At 35.4% G+C, this 18,888-nt stretch overlaps 1 protein-coding gene across 1 annotated transcript in view; it reads left to right on the top strand.

Annotated features, from left to right (window-relative positions):
- Positions 1 to 16,129, top strand: part of sea (mitochondrial citrate transporter scheggia) — a 204,842-nt gene extending 188,713 nt beyond the window's left edge. Inside the window, exon 6 of the mRNA XM_090391587.1 lies at positions 15,473 to 16,129. Coding sequence (XP_090247713.1) covers positions 15,473 to 15,587 — 115 coding nt within the window. The 3' untranslated portion in view covers positions 15,588 to 16,129. The remainder of the gene's footprint in view (positions 1 to 15,472) is intronic.
- Positions 16,130 to 18,888: the final 2,759 nt, after the last annotated feature.

Genomic DNA, 18,888 nt, shown 5'->3' with positions numbered 1-18,888 from the left:
TTTAGTAACTGCTAGGCCATTACATTTGATAATTTGTGTTTGATGGCATGCATGCATTCGAATGCTTCAGTCAGAATCCGGTACATGACCACGTGTTGTGTAGTTTTTCGCATATTGTAGTTCTGTTGAGCTGAGAGAATTGATGAGATATTTCCATATGTCTTTAAGAATAGCACCTTGATTTCTATTTAGATTATTGCCTGTGCGTAGCACCACTGCTGCTTCTTTGAAAGTTCTGTGTCTGTAGTCATTCTCGATGTAAGGCATAGAACTGTTTTTCCAATCTATAACATGATTTGATGTTGAGAAATGATGAGCTAAACCAGATGTGATGATTCTATTGTGATTGACATCCCCCACATGTTCCTTCTGTCTTATTTCAAAATTTCTAGAGGCCTGTCCAATGTAAGAAAGGCCACACATGCATGGAATTTCATATACTCCAGGAAATTTGAAGAAAGGTACCTTATCTTTGGGTGATCTTAAGACTTGTCTGATCGTGGTAGTTGGTTTAAAAACTACTCTGATGTTATGAGCTTTTAACATTCTCGCCAATTTTGTGGATACTGAATTAACATATGGAATGACAGCTGTGGACACATATTGGGACTCCGTTCCACGTTGTTGGAGGTTGTCTTTAAAAAGCAATTTGTTTAAAATATTAGAAGGGTATCCATTCAGAGATAGAGCGTTAGCTATTTGTGACAGTTCTCTCTGTATGTCTACTTCTTTCGAAATAGACCTTAAGGCTCTATTACGGAGCATATGAATGATGCTGTGTTTTTGTGATCTATGATGGTTAGACGAATAATGTAGATATCTACCTGTATCTGTGGGTTTCTTGTAAATGGGCAGTTGGACATTGTTATCTTCTCTCCTCACCAGTATGTCAAGAAAGGGTAGTTCTTTGTTCTTCTCCAGTTCCATAGTGAATTTGATCTTATTATGTAGTGAGTTGATTTTATTAAGAAACACGTCATTGACATATCTCCACCAAATCGACGGTTTAAGTGAAATGGTGAAAAAAATATCCTTTTCAAGTTTTTCCATAAATAGGTCTGCATATGGTGGTGACAGGGACCCATGGCTAGACCTTCCGATTGTTTGTATACTATTTTATTTGGTTTGAAGAAATTTGATTTCGGGCAATGATGAAACAACTGGATGATGTCCTGAGGGAAGAGATCTTTTAGAATGTTGACCACCTCTACGACCGGTACATTAGTCAATAAGGACACTACATCTAGACTAGCCATAATGTCCGTTTCTGATAATTTGATACTCTTGATTTTTTCCACAAATTGTTGAGAGTTTTTAATGTAGGTCTCTGTTTGTCTAATTTTTCCTTTCATTAAATTTCATCACCCAGTTTCAGCAACTAAGCATAATAAAGAGATAGTGCAATACTTTGAAGAGCAGAGAATAACAGGATTTGATAGCTGTTTTGAGATTGCTAAAGAACTATCAAATCTATTAGAAATAGAAATTAAATTTAAAGAAAGTCCAGTACGTCGAAGAAAAGTATTTTTTGATTATGAAACGTCTCATGAATCGCACATCGGTGATAAGAAAAATAATTTTAGGATAAATTTCTTTTTTGTAATTTTAGATACTGCTGTACAATCTGTCAAAAAAATATTTCAATTGTATAAAATTCATGAAAAATCATTTGGATTTCTTTATGATATGAAATTAATAAGAAAAATGAGAGAAAATGAATTAAAATTTTGCTGCAACAGCTGTATCAAAAATTAAATACAGATATTGATGAATCTGAATTTTACAATGAATTAATTATTTTTAGAAATATTGTTCCAGAAGATGACCCATTAATATTTTAAAATTCATAATTGCAAATAATTTGTTAGATATTTATCCAAATATTACTACGACATTCCAGTCCAGTTACGGTCATTTTCCAAATTAAAATTAATAAAAACCTATTTACGATCTTCTATGTCTCAAGAACGTTTGTCGTCCCTGGCAATAATATCTATAGAGCATGAAATTGAAAAAAATTTGAATTTTGATAGCGTTATAAATGATTTTATTGATAAGCGCATTAGGTTAAATAAAATTTAATATACGAGGGCTATTCAATAAGTAATAAGACTAATTTTACTGTCACGAAACCACTCATCACAATATTAATTTCTGTGGAATAAAGAAATGTTGCTGTCTGTATTAACAAAAGAGGTTGAGAGATGGTGTATACGGGCTGATGTCCCAGAGTGTCACATGACTAAACGCAAGCTTGTTTCGGCGCTCCTGCGAGCCGCGACCAGTCGTCGAAATGGAAGCATCCATGGAACAGCGTTATGCGATTAAATTTTGTGTGCGTTTGCAAAAATCAGCATCAGACACTTTTAACATGATACGCGAAGCTTTCCACTTTCCGCGAAGCAATGTCGAGGGCAAGTGTTTTTTGCTGGCATAAAACTTTTAAGGAAGGAAAAGGAAGGCAAAATGTGGAAGATCTTAAACGTGAGGAAGGACCTTCAATGTCTATCACAGAGACAATGATCAACACAGCAGCGATTATCATCAAGGAGGATCGCAGAATTACAGTACGCCAGCTGCATGTTGTCCTGAATATTTCTGTGGGAAAGTGTTCACTCAATCATGGTGGAACATTTGGGACAAACGTGTTTGCGCCCAATGGATTCCCAAACTCTTGACACCGGAGCAAATGCAGCATCGAGTGGATGTGTGCACAGAATGGAAAGAAAGACTGGAATAAGAAGACGACAACTTCTTAAAATGCATCATTACAGCAGATGAAGCTTGGTTGTATCACTATGACCCTACAATGAAACAACAAAGCAGTGAATGGAAGCATCCGTCTTCACCTACCCCCAAGAAAGCAAAAACTGTAAAATCGGCTGGTAAAGTTATGACCATAATGTTTTTTGACTACGAAGGCGTCGTTTACCAACACACTGTAGAACCCGGGAATACCGTAAACGGCTCATACTATGCGGATGTTTTACGGACAATGGTACAGCACGTCAAAAGGAAGCGTCCATTGCTGAAGAATGGCTTCTTATTGCACCACGATAATGCAAGGCCACATATTGTTGGTGGTGTAGTGGACGTTTTGCAGAAGAACAACCTAGATATCCTACCACACCCTCCATACAGTCCTGATCTTGCACCGTGCGATTTCTGGCTGTTTCCTCAGCTCAAGAAACCACTAAGAGGCTGCCATTTCGAAAGCAACAAAGCATGTGTAAAAGCTGCAGAGGCGGTTTTGAAAGAACTCTCAAAAAACAGACTTTCACATGTGTTTAAGAAGTGGACGCAACGTTGGGACAAATGCATCACGTCTCACGGTAGTTACTTCTAAAAAGACCATGTAAATGATGACGATTAAAGGTAATCTGTTTTCTGTATAAATAGTCTTATAACTTATTGAACAGTGTACGTATTAAAATTTCTTTTAAATCTTATACGTTGTTATGCATATATTTCATTCTTTATAGTAAAAATGGATATTTTTTTTATATTTTTATATTATGTATATTATTAAATAAATCATTGTTCTGGCGTATTTATAAGATAATGTGTACTTACATAATAAAATAATATATCATGTACATACAAACACATTTATTTCTTAACTAATTTTTTCTCTTTACTTAAATTGATGCTAAAGAGCATACTTGTTTATTTATGTGCATAAATATTTTTCATATTTGATTTTATTAATTAATTAACAAGATATCCTTCCATTTAAAATTTCCATAAATGTTACTAACTTTCAGGGGCTCCCATTTTCCATTTCGCACAGGGCCCCACAAAATGTAGAAACAGGCCTGATCAGCATTCTTTAAAATCATTTTGCCGTATACATTTTTTCTTTTACTTGCAACATATCGAAAAAACTGTTTGGGATTCTCTTTAGCCTGCATGGCTAATTTTCTTTCTTATTCTGCTTTTTCTTTTCTTACCATACTCGTTACCCTTTTGGCCTGCGCTTTATACCTTTCATGTGCCTGCAGGTCACCTTTCTCCTTAAATTCCCTCCACAGTTGTTTCTTTTTTTGCAGCTCAAGCTTAATGGTGTTATTCATCCATTTAACCCCTACTTGATTTACTATTCAGACTTTAGGTATACAGTCATTGCCTCCTGCAAACACTCCTTAACCGCCTTTCATGCACTGTCAACATCCAGCCCTTGCAGTTTTACATGCCATGGCGCTGAACCAAGCAATCTCCTAAGCTTGTCATACTTACCAGCCCGGTAATTTCACATGTACCCTGTCTTAATTGAAAATTCCACACATTTAGCCACCTCCAAAGTCAAGATCCTATGATCACTCTCACCGATTGGTGGCAATGTGGTCATATTTGTTACAGCCAAATCCTTAGATGTAATTACTAGGTCAAGTACTCTCTGACCCCTAGTATTCTCCATTACATGCTGTCGCAGATAGTTATCCCTTAATAACCGCATAAAATCCAATTCCTTCCTCCCGTGTGTCCTCTCCTCACTCCAATCAATGCGACCATAGTTGAAATCTCCCATAATAATCACTCTCCTTCCACTCATTTCTTCTATTTGCTTGTGCATATTGTCACCACCATCTTTTTCATCACCTGGTCTATAGCAGCACCCAATTGTATATTTAGTTCTGCTAGCTACAATCTCACACCAAATGGCCTCAAATGTGCTCTTTTCTCTATCCTGCAATTCAACTTCTATTCTCCTTGGCTGTAGCTCATCAGCTATCATCAACAATACTCGTCCCCCCATTTTATTCTCCTTGTCCCTCCTGAACACACTATACCCCTCACATTCAATCCCACTAGCTATATCATCTTCTGTCAGCCATGTTTCATTAATGCCAATAACCTGTAACCTGGAAGAGCCAACCAAGGCCAAAAATTCTTCCTTCTTGTTCTTAATACTCCTGGCATTAGTATACATGAAATACAGAAGCCAGTTAGTCCCACTCCTATTTTAATGCCTTATACTAACTATCCCATTCTGATTTGTTGTCCTTCGTACTTGCTCGGGCATATTATACACATTCATACACGCAACTGCCTCCCTGAAGTCTGCATATCTACTTCCCCCTCCCCTTAATAACTCTAGTTTCCCTGATTCTGCACTTCCAATTCATTCAACAACACTTTTTCATGTCTCCGCACACCAAATCCATTCAAATGCAAACCATCCATCTTATATAAATTTTTTCGCCCATCAAACCCACTCCACAAGTTCACAAACTCCTCCTTCACAAACTGCGCATAGATTCATTTGCAATTATAGCCCTCCTCCTCATCTCTTCTCTGTCATACTGTCGTGACGTTCTATTTTCATGTTATGTTCTAAATCCGCCATCTTGGTTCAAGTCACTCTTATCAATATAATAACTAATTGCAAATTGATCACCGATTCAAAAGTAGAGAAATTTATAATTATACTGCGCCACTCTATATTTAGATTAGTCTATATAAAATAGTAGGATCAATTCTTAATTAAGTTAGCAGTCTTCTCATTAGGCCGAAAATTCACCGTTCATAAAAAATCCGCAAATTCGAATTTTTTATGAACGGTGCAATAAAAGGGAGTTCAGGCAAACACAATATTTAGATTAACAAAATAAAACATTTAATATATGATATATATAACAAATACAAGAATTCTGCTTTAAAATGAAACAATACAATCAACTTAATACATCTTGCTAAGTACTCATGCCAATTCAATATTCTAAACTTTCAAATACAATTCACAGCTTCAAAATCACAAGCTTTCTTAACTCAAGTTAATAAAACAAAACTTCTTATTTAATCAGTCTCCACATATTTATCAGCTGTACTTAATGTTTAAATTCACAGGAAGCACTAATCAAGGTAGACAATATTCCAAGCAATCTTATTTCGGACTTTGAACTTCGAAGATATGTTAATGTTAGAATAAACAAACAAGTATGACTACTCTTACCAGATACAATCTTCAATACATCTATTAATTGTGAGCACACTTATGAATTAACTTATTTACGTTAGCGGAACACATTAATAAAAATTCTTCAACGATTTTAGCTGAACTACTGTTAATTGCGCTTCACTACTCAAAAAAAAAAAAAACACATCAATAAGGCACTGATATCTTTCCTTGTTTACTTTTCTGAAACTAGTTAATTTCAATATAATTCTTCTCAGGGCAACATAGAATTAAGACGCAATCCTAGACTAACTGGAACTAATCAGAATTTTTCATTGAATGTCCAGTTCTTTATTTATCCGGATACGGCATTAATTTTCTTTTACAACACAGCTGACTTCACTTGCAGCTAAGTATATGATTCACTATGTTTTGGCTCACTTCTAAACACTATTCTCATGAATTTCTGCTCTAGAGAACACTTATAATTTTCTTCCACTTCTTTTGCTTGTATCCTACCTTCCTTCCCACTCCGCAAAAACTTCCTCTCTTCTCTAATTCAAAATCCTTTTCTCCCCTTTATATATAATATCTTTCCTCTCCTTTCAGTCCCAAGGTCACCTCTATTCGACTCGTGCTTGTTTATTTCATGCGTCTCCATGACAACAAATAAACGCAAACATTTCGCTAATGTAATACAATGCTCTACTACTACATGAGTGATTACATAACGTTAAATTTTCACAAATAAGAATAAACAGAATATTTGAGCTACTTAATCAGCCTTTTCATTACGTATAGAACTAATTATAATAATACTTTTCGTTACATCATATATATATTTTAGTTATTATAAATTCTGCACATATTATTGCTTAACAAATTAATAGTAGGTTAAGTTTAGAATAAATATTTAAATAGTAATCCTCAATTAAGGAATAATAAATAATTTTTATACAAATCATGATTAATACATAATAATCAATGTTAAATGTGAATGAAAAAAAATAAATTACACAACATAGTTTCATTCACAATTTAACAATACCATGGCAACAGACTCACTATCCTAACTCTCTCACTCTTTTCTTTTGCTACCTCTAGTAATTATATTTAATATATATTTAGATATATTTTAAATCTTAAATATTAATTTTAAATTAGAATATTTAAATTAAATTTAACATTTAAATATAAATTTAAATCTTAAATATATTAGTACTTAAGTAAATAACTGTGGGAAGAGGCTAATCTAATGAACTAATGATGTTGGTCAGGAAAATCGTCTAGGCATGGTAGGAATACATGTGGGTTAATTTAGCAGCAGATCATCTTGTACAATTTGTTGTGCTTGCTATGTGTATTTATTTCTGTTTTATTTATATTTCACTTGGTTTATTAATAATTCTCTTTTATTCACTGATGAGCAGTATACACTTTTTAATAGTAATCTAAGCATAAATAATTTCCAGTCTTCATCAGAATTATATTGTATAATTATGTACATTTTTTGCAGCATTTCAGTTTTTTCAGTAATGGATTTCGCATATAACAATATTTTCTTTGAGATCAATGGATGCAGTCCACTTCTTATAATACAAGAAGGATTTGTTTTTATTCAGGAATAAATGGATTTTTACTAACTGTCCTTTTGGAAGACTGGAATGAAAATATTCCTGCAGTGTGCAAAAAACATTCCATCCCCAACAGACACTACTGCACAAGCCAGAAAAACAAGTAGTTTTATTGTATCACTAAATTCATCACAAAGAAATTTATAGCCTATGTACTATACTTACCAATAATTAGTGTCATTAGAGACAACTGGAATGACACTTGGTAATGAAAAATACATCGCCTTTCACAGACACTATGCTGCATGCATTCAAGCAAAACAGTTTTATTGTAGCACCAGCCATAGTTTCTTAATAGATGCAGTTTCAAAAAAGTTTTCAGTTTTCAAATTTCAGTTTCAAAAAAAGATGTATGTTACAAAATATACAGCAGAATCTTAAATAACAAACTAATGAAATATTCCGAAAACTTTATTATAGAGGTACAAAATGGATTTAGAAAAGGACGATCATGTATAGACCCAGCCTTCTGCCTAAAATTAATAATAGAGAAAAGAAGAGAATATAATTTAGAAACACATATTGCATTTATTGACTTTGAAAAAGCATTTGACAAAGTTAAAAGAAACATATTATTTAACATATTAAAAGAAAGACAAATACCAAATAATATCCTAAAAGCTGTCACAAGTATATATGTAAATAATCAAATACAAATAAGATTAAATCATGAGCTATCATATACAAGAGAGATAAACCAAGGGGTCCGACAGGGATGTCCCCTCTCAGCAACTCTTTTTAATATCTACTTAAATGAAATAATAATAAAATGGAGTAAAAATTTACATCAAGGAATTAAACTTTCACCTACAGTTAACTTAAACACTCTCCTCTTTGCAGACGACCAAATAATAATTACAAATTCTGAAGATAACTTACAGAAAGCTATTTTAAATCTAAATGAGATATCCAAAGATTATGGTATGATAATATCAACGGAAAAATCAAAAACTATGGCCTTTAAAGGACAAGATCCAGCAAAGAACTAAAATAGTATTAGATAACAAGATCTTAGAACAGGTGAATTCATTTAACTACCTAGGATGTACGATCACTTATGAAAATGAAAAAGATATAAACATAAAAATTGAAAAATATTTAAAAATAACAGGAGTAATTAACTCTATATTTAAACCAAACCTAGTTCAAAAACAAACCAGGCTAAAAGTATACAATACATTAGCCCTACCGGTCTTAACATATGGAAGCGAAATCTGGACAATAAAACAAAAAGACAAACAAAGATTAACAACAGCAGAAATGAAGTTTATGAGAAAAACTGCAAAGTATACCCTATTTGATCTTAAAGAAACGAAGATATTATGAAAGAATTAAACCAAGAACCAGTAATTGAAAAAATTAAAAAATATAAACATAGATGGATGGAACACGTTCAAAGAATGAAAACAGAAAGATTACCAAAACAAGCCTTAAAGTACAAGCCATTAGGAAAAAGAAAACCAGGATGTCCTCTTAAACGATTCAACGATGACTTCTAAGGCCGGAACAGGCCATACTAGGCCTAAATCCTTGATACGTATGATGATGAAAAAAAGATGTAACAGCTGTTTATAATGCAGTCATTGGGTAAAGAATGCAAACATTTTCTGTAAAGCAAATTTTCTAAAGCAGATAAAGATGTAATATATACATCACTGGTCACTTTTGCACGATAATGCACCATCTCATCTTTCGAACATTGTGAGACAGTTTGAGCAAACGTTTTGTGTGTTGGATCACTTACTGTATTCACCTCATTTAGCACCATGTGACTTCTTTCATTTGCCGATGAAAGGAAAGCGATATGAAACCACTGAAAACATTCAAGCAGCTTTAACCATAACTCTCAACAGTATCCCAAAAACCGATATAAAGAACTCATTTAACGAATTAATTGACTGTGCCAAACGCTGTATTGAAACTGAGGGAGAGTATATTGATTGAAATAAATTTGAATAATTATAATTGGCCTGTGTTTTATTTTCTATCAAAAGTTTGGTTTCTTTTTGGACAGAGGGTGTATATATGTTCCAAGAGAAATACCCAGAGTTAATGGCAAAGGAAAAGAGATCTAAGATGTCAGAGGGAAAAACATTTTCTAAGAGAGATAAGGTGTCAAAAAGAAAATTTAACCTTGAATAAGACAGACATATTGGTAAGCTTTGATATCTCCTCTTTGTTTACCAATATTTCCTTAATTGACACCTTATCTCTCTTAGGAAACGTTTTTCCCTCTGACATCTTAGATCTCTTTTCCTTTGCCATTAACTCTGGGTATTTCTCTTGGAACAACAAAATCTACAAGCAGATAGAGGGAAACTGCCATGGGTTCCCCCCCCTCACCCCCCTTGCCAATTTCTATATGGAAGATTTCGAAAAATGAGCCATAGACTCAGCACCACTCAAACCTTCTATCTGGCTAAGATACATAGATGATGTGTTCTCTATTTCGCCTCATGGCCCAGACACGTTAGACTCCTTCCTCAGTCATCTCAATAGTCTACATCCAAGAATCCAGTTCACTATGGAAAAGGAAAAGAACAATTGTTTACCCTTCCTAGACACCTTAGTCACACACCTGCCTAATGATACACTTACCTTCACCGTATAGAAAACCCACACACACAGGCAGATACATTCACAAACTCTCCCACCACCACCCCTCTCAACAATATGGCATTATTAAAACTCTTACCAAGAGAGCCCACAATCTTTGTTCCAGTGGAACCGCCCTCACTACTGAGCTTAACCACATACACAACACTTTCCTCTCCAATGGCTACAGCGATCACAGTATCAAAAAAAAATCAACTCCTACCCCCATACCCTACTTCCGTGGCACATCCGAAAAAATAGCCAAGATACTAAAACAGTACAACCTACAAACAGCATATAAGTCCCACCGCAAACTTGCTACCCTTATCCGTTCTACGAAAGATCAGCTCCCTCCTCTCTCTCTCTCTCTGCCTGGAGTTTACAAAGTACCCTGTTCCTGTAAACTGGCGTACTTTGGACAGACAGGCAGATCAGCATCCATCCGTCTAGAGGAACACAAGTCTTACATCTTCAAACACAACTATGGCCATTCAGGCTTGGCTGACCATGTTTTGGACACCACCCACAGGGTATCATGGAAGAAAACCACCATGCTCCACCACAGCAATTCAAGAAAGAGAGACTTTTCTTAGAAGCAGCAGCAGCAGCAGCTCTCAAAAACCAACCAAATCTCAATAAATAAGGTTGCATTAAGCTTCCGAAGATTTGGGAAACACTCATCACCAGAGTTCCCACTTTACATTCCAGGCCACTTACTACTGCCCTTAGAGGGCGCTCTACCTAGATAGGACTTTAGTGTCACCCACGTGGTTGGGCTTAGTATTGTTTGTTATTTGTGTATATGTTACATTAATTGTTTTTGTAAACCCCGTAGATGTCCTAGTGACTAGGACGAAATATAGGAAGTATTAAATTCTATTTTAATTCTTTTTGAGTGTTGTAAAAAATCCATTAAGCCTCCAACATGATGACCTACTCTTCATAGTTCCTCCCAACTTTGCATCATCTGCAAACAACTGAATATCTCCATCCAAATCTTTTGCTAATATCGTTGACATGCAAGTTAAACAGTAATGACCCTAAAACAGACACCTGAAGTACACCACTAGTGACTTTCCTCTTCTTGGATATTGCTCTTCCATACACAACTTCTGATGTCTATCAGATAGCCAGTCTCCGATCCAATGTACTAATCTAATATCCAACCCCATCCACTCTAGTCGGACTATCAACTTATCATGCAATAATCTATCAAAGGCCTTTGTGAAATCTAGGTATATTACTGTGTATCCCTCTCCTCTGTCCAAGGAATTCATCACCTTATTGTAATAAGTAAGTAGATTACTAAAACATGATCTTCCATTAGCAAATCTGCTGTCCATCAAAGATACAACCATTGTTGACATCACAATTCTAGTTATCACAAGCTTTTCCAACAACTTAACCACAATACCTGACAGATAGATAGGCCTATAATCGGATGCTTGAGTTCTATCACCTACCTTTATGAAGTGGCACAATCTTGCCCTCCTTCCACTCCTTTGGAACTTGACCCAGTGCATGACTCATTAAAAAAAATATGTCAAGGCAGATGTCAATTCCCTGGCACATTCCTTCAGAATACATAGTGAGATATGTTATCAAGTAATACAGCCTTATTAACATCAAGTTTGCTCCCCCCCATATACCTCTTGCTCACTTATACTCAATCTCTCCTCCCCATCATCAACTGCTCTCAATCTCTCCATGAAGTCACATTCACAAGAATGAAAGACCCTTATGAACTGCTCATTAAGTATCTCCACTACATCTTCTGTAACAGTTGTCCTTATACCATTTTCTCCAATCCGTCATCCTTCCATAATAATTTTTTTTTTACTGGCTACACATCGAAAGAACTTCCTTGGATTCTTTTTGGCTTCATTAGCTAACTGCTGGTCGTACCTCACTTTTACTACCCTTTCCAACCAAGTCACCCACCTTTCCTGGATTTTGTAATCCTTGTGGAATTGGTTATTACCACTTTTCTTATGCTGCCTCCATAATTCCTTTTTACTGTGTATTGCATGCTTAATCTCTTCATTCATCCACTTCACACCTACCTTATTGGATCTTCTGACCCTTGGAATACATTTAGCCATTGCTTCTAGTAGATAGTTCTTGAATATCCCCCAAGCTTCATTAATCTCTTTTCCAGCTAATCCCTCATTCCATGCTACACCTGCAAACTGTCTCCTAAGCTCTTCATAATCACCAGCCTTGTAGTTCCATATATATACCCTTTTCTCACAGAGGTCCTAACACTGCTGGCAATCACCCAGGTAATCACTTCATGGTCACTCTCACCAATTGGAGAGTGATCGGACACCTCACTTATAATTATATCCTCTGATAAGATGATCAAATCCAAGACCCTTGTTCTTTGTGTGTCCTCTGTTATACAGGGTGTTCGGGATAAATTTGACATATTTATAATTAATTATATTTTTCCGTAAGTTACATGTATTAACACACACTTCTCTTCATTTAAAAGTTTGGACCCTTCTTCATTCATATACAAGATGTCAGAAAGGATGGATAGCTGGAACCCACCTGAATCATGGAAGAGAATAACTTGTATCATGATGATTCGTGCCCGCCATCAAAATAAGGATATTACGACTGCTGCCCAATGCTCCCTGAATACAGTAAAAACAATCAGGCATGAACTAGAGACTTGCAATGGTGACTACGAGGATGTAGCAAGAAGAAAGATCCCTAGCAGACGATCTGATTGCGTTCGTACAGCAGAATTCCTCGCAAATCTGCAGGAACAGGTGTTGAAGAACCCTGGCATTGGAATTCGGGCTTTGTTCGTGGAGTTGCTAACTGTAGTCAAGCCCTGGATAACAAGGGTAGCCAATGGTAGGCCGTATGTATGGCAGCAGGATTCGGCCCCTTGCCACACCTCTGGGAAAAGTCAAAAATGGTTGTCTGAAAATTTCTACGACTTCACCAGTCCAAATGTTTGGCCTCCAAACTCCCCAGACCTTAACCCCATGGATTATTTTGTATGGGGTGCAGTTGAAAAAGACACCAATCGCACTTCCAGTAATACAAAAGCCCAGTTAATGGATAAAATTAAAACAGTTTTTGCGGCCCTTCCCAGGGAGACTGTAGCATCAGCTTGTTCGAGGTTCCGAAGCAGAATTGAAGCTGTGATCGATGCTAATGGTGGTCATTTTGAGTAAATCTTGTTGATAGTATTGTAATTAACTCTGCCTGTAATGTTTTTTTGTCAATTCATTAAATTTAATAGATACAAAGAAGATTTTCTTTTTCCTTACGAAACTGTCAAATTTATCCCGAACACCCTGTATACTGTCTGAGGTAGTTGTCCCTCAAAAACTCAATCATTTTCTTCACTTTCAGTTGCTATCTCATCATCCCAGTCTATATTGCCATAATTAAAATCACCCATAATGATCACCCTTTTGAGTATACATTTCATAGTCACTACCATCCACATTACCAGGTCTATAACAACATCCAACCAACTATTTCATTCAATTCACCTCTATCTCACACCATACTGCCTCAAAGCCACTGGCACTATTTCCCTCTTGCATCTCTACTTTGTATGGACATAACTCTTTCTGCATCATCAATAGCACTCCCCCTCCCTATTATACTTGAAAGAAATTATATTCTTTGTAACCAAGTGAATAAACTTTCTACAACTTTGCAGTTAATTATGTTGGAAGTAGTACCGAATGTGTATGGGGATGATCACTTTGGGAATTGGATAATCTGGGAGGTATGGTATATAGGTGAGTCTGAAGAGATAAAGTGGTGATAAAGGCAATTGGGAATGATTAGGTGAGCAGAAATTACAGTACAGCTTAAAAGTGGCATGGGCAGTACTGGTTATAGACCTAAAAGTAAATTGCTGTGTTTATTTAAAAATGGCAGAAGCATCAGAAATAAGGGAGATGTAATGGTTTCATTGATTGAGTTTACTCGTCCAAAAAAAATTGTTGGAATAAGTGAAACATGTTTGGATGAGGATGTGATATACTGATGGGAATAGAAATGAAAGAATATGATGTTTTCTGTGAGGATAGAAAGGAGGAGGGAAAATAGGTGAATTATGTCCATAATTCACCTATATGGAGAATGAGAGATGTAAATAGTGGCAATGGTTTTGATTCAGTATGTTGTGAGGTGGAGGTTGACAGGAAGAGATCTTTAGTTGGATGTTTGTAGGCCAGGGAATGTGGAAGGAGGTGATAAAGAAATGTATAAGCAACTTGGGTCAGTGAACAAGGGAAGGGCAATTTTAATAATAGCAGTAAATATTGGAATGAAGAGAGCATTTGGGAATAAGGAAAATGAATTTCTTGAGTTCTAGTATGTAAAGAGGGCACACGAGGATCAAGAGTTTTAGATCTGATTATTTCATGATTTGCAGGTGATGCAAAATTGAGGAGAGCAATTCAGAGTCAAGCAGATGTTATAACTTTACAGAAGAAGAAGGACTTGAGTAATTGTATGTGTGGGCAGGTAAGTGGAATTGTCCGATCAGTGCACTTGGTGAGGAAACTTTACAGGAGGTAGAGGAGATAAGAGATCTTGAGAGTGGTGGTGGACAAGAACCTGAAATTCAGGAGCCACATTGCATAAGTTGTGAAGTTGTCACATCAGATAATGGCAATGATGCAGTGGACCTGGACATGCAGAAATAAGGTTTATGATTTCATTGTATAAGATCACTGGGTTTTTGTGGTGACAAAGATATGTTAGAAAGGGTCCAGAGAAGATTCACAAAGGTGGTCACTGGTTTTTGGAATGTGAAATATGAAGCTAGATTGGAAGAATATAAATTGCAAAACCTTGTGAATAGAAGGGGGGGGTATGATTGTGACATGTGAGTGAATTGGAGGTTGTTAAGATTGACATGGAAGGATTTTTTTTTATAGAATGGGAAAGGAGGATTGAACAAGAATCTATTCTTGGAAACTGTATAAGGAAGGTGTGAACGGAGGAGTAGGTTTTTTGCATATAGTGGGTTAGTGAGTGGAATGCATTGCCTGAGTGTTGTGAATGTAGACACATTGAATCAGTTTAAGGCATGGTTGGATGAGCATTGTGTGTGATAGTGTGTACTTCCCACGATGAGTCTCTAATTCCAAGAAGGTCAGATGTTAATAATTATTTTATCATTCATCTTTTTAACAAAATTAATTTGCCTTTTAGTAATTTTTTAGTGTAAAAAGATACTACCTTTTCATTTGAGGCATCTAACTTCAAAGATTATCAGTATTGGAACTTATATCTTAATATGTGTTTTAATTTTTTTACTTACTATTCTGCTTAAAAAAAATTATCTTGTAATTCATACTTACAGATTCTACAAAGGGACCATTCCGAGACTAAGCAGAGTTTGTCTGGATGTAGCTATTACTTTCATGATTTATGATTCTTTCATGGATCTGTTTAATAAAATGTGGAAAACTCAATAATCATTATAAATTGGAAGAAATGACTTCGAAAGGTTTTTACTGGCCTAGTGATGGTAGTTTTTAAAGTATAATGGTAAGCATATCTAGTAAATCTGTGTTTTAGACATACTCTTTTGTTGCAGAATAGTGTGGTACTTCTGTTATCTTCTGATTAGTCAGTAAGTTGTAAGTTTTGTTAAACATTATTTGCTTTTGATACAGAGTTCATTTATGCTTGTTAAGACAAATGTTTAATGTTAAGTTCCAGAGAGGTATTATGTCATGTTATCAATTGCACAATATTTGTTAATAGATTATCCGAAATATGTGTTTCTAGTAATTAATTTGGATATTGTAAAATAGCTATATTGCTATAAGAGTTCAAATGTGGTTTATGTTCTCCCACTGTGAAGCTTTTAACTTCCTCTTGTAGAAGCATTGACATTTGATAATTGAAGATCCTCCATTTATGGAGTTGTCCACTTGTGGTCTGATATTTCATACTGATATTAACCTATTTTTGTAGTTGAAATAAAAAAAAAATAAACAGATATATAAATGTTTGTAACTATACATCAGTTAATAAGAATATATCTTAGGACTGTTTTTATTTCTTAGCATTTCATAAACTGTTATATAGCTTTCATCATATTTTGCTTTAGTTGATGCTGATAAATTAACTGTAAGCATTAAAACCATGTTCTGGAAAAATCCTGAGCCTCCAGGTCACAGTGAGATAAAGCGATAGGCATTGACTGATTTGATAGGTGTTTGCAGCCACACATCTCCCTATGCATTTGAATTTTAAGGATCAATTTATACATGAATGCTGTATTTTTTTAAAAACTCCCCTGGCTCCATAGTGGCAATGGTTCTTTTTCTTAAATCTGCCATTGAACCTTATAAATGAAGGAGAAGTGTATTGTAAAAGGAATCAGAGTTTATAAAGGTAACAGGAAAGTTGAAGATATTCTGGGTATCTGAAGTAATAACTTACAAATATTACTAAATGAAACAATAAGTGGTAGGACAGTAGTATAAAATATTCCTGAGTACTGCAATCTGGAGCAATACCTGAGGTAGAAAAGGCCATAAAAAACCTGAAATGTGGAAAGGCAGCTGGAGTAGATAATATAGTGAAGATTTGGATAGTTATATTCAGTTGTTTGTAGATGATGCAAAGTTGAGATGAACTATGAAGAGTTGAGCAGATGTGGCCTTACAAGAAGACTTGAATAGATTGAGTGAATAGCCATGGGAGTGGGGATGCCAGTTCAATGTTGCAAAATGTAAGGTAAAATTTGAGAAATAAAGATGGGATGTAGAATTTATACTTGGTGGGGATATATTGTTGGAGGTGGAGGAAATAAGAGATCTTGGGGTGATAGTGGATAATGATCTAAAGTTTAGAGGACACATTGCCAAAATTGTGAGAACAACATTCTGGAAACGATGCAGAGGACAGTGACTTGTAGAAATAAGGAGATTCTTGTTCCATTGTATAAGGTTTTGATTAGGCCACAAAACATAGACTACTGTGCCAAGATTTGGTCACCAGGTTTTCAAAAGGACGAAAAGATATTGGAAGAGTCTAGAGGCGACTGACTAAAGTAGTTTCTGATCTCTGGAATGTCAAACATGAGGAAGGGTTGAGAAGATGCAATCTATACAGTCTAGTAAATTGGAGGAAGAGGGGGTGATATGATAGAGACCTACAAGTTAGTAAGGGATTGTTATTGGATCAGTGTTTAAGAGAGTTTTACAGAAAATGGTGGAAGATCGGAAAAGAACAAGAAGTCAACATTGGAAGCTTTATAAAGAGGGTGTGAACAAGGGAGTGAGAAGCAGATTTTTTGCATGCAGAGTTGTAAATGATTGGAATGCCTTGCCTGAGAGTGTTGTGTCTGCAGAGAAGTTGAGTGTGTTTAAGGTGCGGTATGATGAGCTGTGTGTATGACTAAAGGACCTTCTAGACGAGTCTTTGATGCCATGGAGTCTTATGGTAATAATAATATTTGTGAATATTATTATTATTATTGTGAATATTATGAATGGTTTTGTGAATGAAAACCATTCACAAGATCCTCCACGATACCATTAATAACAAAAAAGTTTTCAAGAATGCTATTGCTATACCATATGTTAGAGGCATTTCAGAAAAAATAGACAGAACACTACACAAATACAAACATCAAAACCACCTTTAAACCCCCGACAAAATTAAGACACCTACTCAGTTCTTCCAAGGATCCCCTGCCACACTTAGCCCACCCAGGGGTTTACAAAATAGATTGCACATGTAACATACCATACATAGGGGAAACAGGGTGAACCATCCCAATCAGAAAGGATGAACACAAACGTCACATAAAATATCTCCATTTTGGAAAAACCGGCCTTTCTGACCACACACTCCAAACATACCACAGAATTGACTGGAAAAATACCAAGTCCCTACACTGCACCAAAACCTGGTTCGAGCGGAAATTCAAGGAAGCATGTGAAATGCTCAAACATGATCTGAATAAAAATGATGATTTAACAATTCCAAGAATGTGGAGGACCCTCTACAACCTTCGTAGCAACCAAGAAGAAAAATCTCAATATAAGAGGACCTAGTGAAGTGTTTTTTTTTTTTTTCCCTTGAACATTCAATAGCAACCTGTACTGTACAAATCCAAAAGATAATAGTAATATAACAACATAAACTGTATAATTCCAGAAGAATCCTAGTACGTGAGGACTTTAGCAGAGTTTATTGTAGTTTTTATTTTATTTTTGTTTATTTTATTTTATCTATTTATTTATTTTTTCATTAGAGGGCAGGCTAAGAAAAAAGATTAGTTAACAACGTAGATGTAATTTGCTTGTATAGAGTGCAACAGCATGTAGCTTGTTCTTATACTTCTGAATGTATCCTTCTGAAGATGACCTCAATACAGGGGTCGAAACGTAAAGTTATTATTTTATTATTAATCAGTAAAATAATCTTTTCAACACGTGTGTTTTGTGTCCCTAAATTCATAAATATGAATGACAGGTTTTAATTTCTCTCAAAAGTGCTTGAAACTGTAGTTGTTATAATACCAGCAAGTACTTCAGCATGTTAATGGCCCTTCTCTTCAGGACTAATATTCCACAACATTCCAGATAAATCAGTGAATAAGTGGTGTTTTGCAACCAAGGAAGGATTGACAATTCCTTATTATCGAAAGTTTGTTTTTCCACTTGGTTATGCTATAAATTAAAGATGCCAAGAAATTATATTCTTGGTTCAATCCTTTATCCAAGTGTAAGTAAACAAAGTTTGCATATCAAGTAT

The sequence above is a fragment of the Typopeltis vanoorti genome, chromosome 4, assembly GCF_054136105.1.
Source record: "Typopeltis vanoorti isolate ZY-2024b chromosome 4, IOZ_Tvanoo_1.0, whole genome shotgun sequence".
NCBI lineage: Eukaryota > Metazoa > Arthropoda > Arachnida > Uropygi > Thelyphonidae > Typopeltis > Typopeltis vanoorti.
The sequence above is the reverse complement of the archived record's forward strand: the minus strand, read 5'-3'. Positions and strand labels throughout refer to the sequence as shown.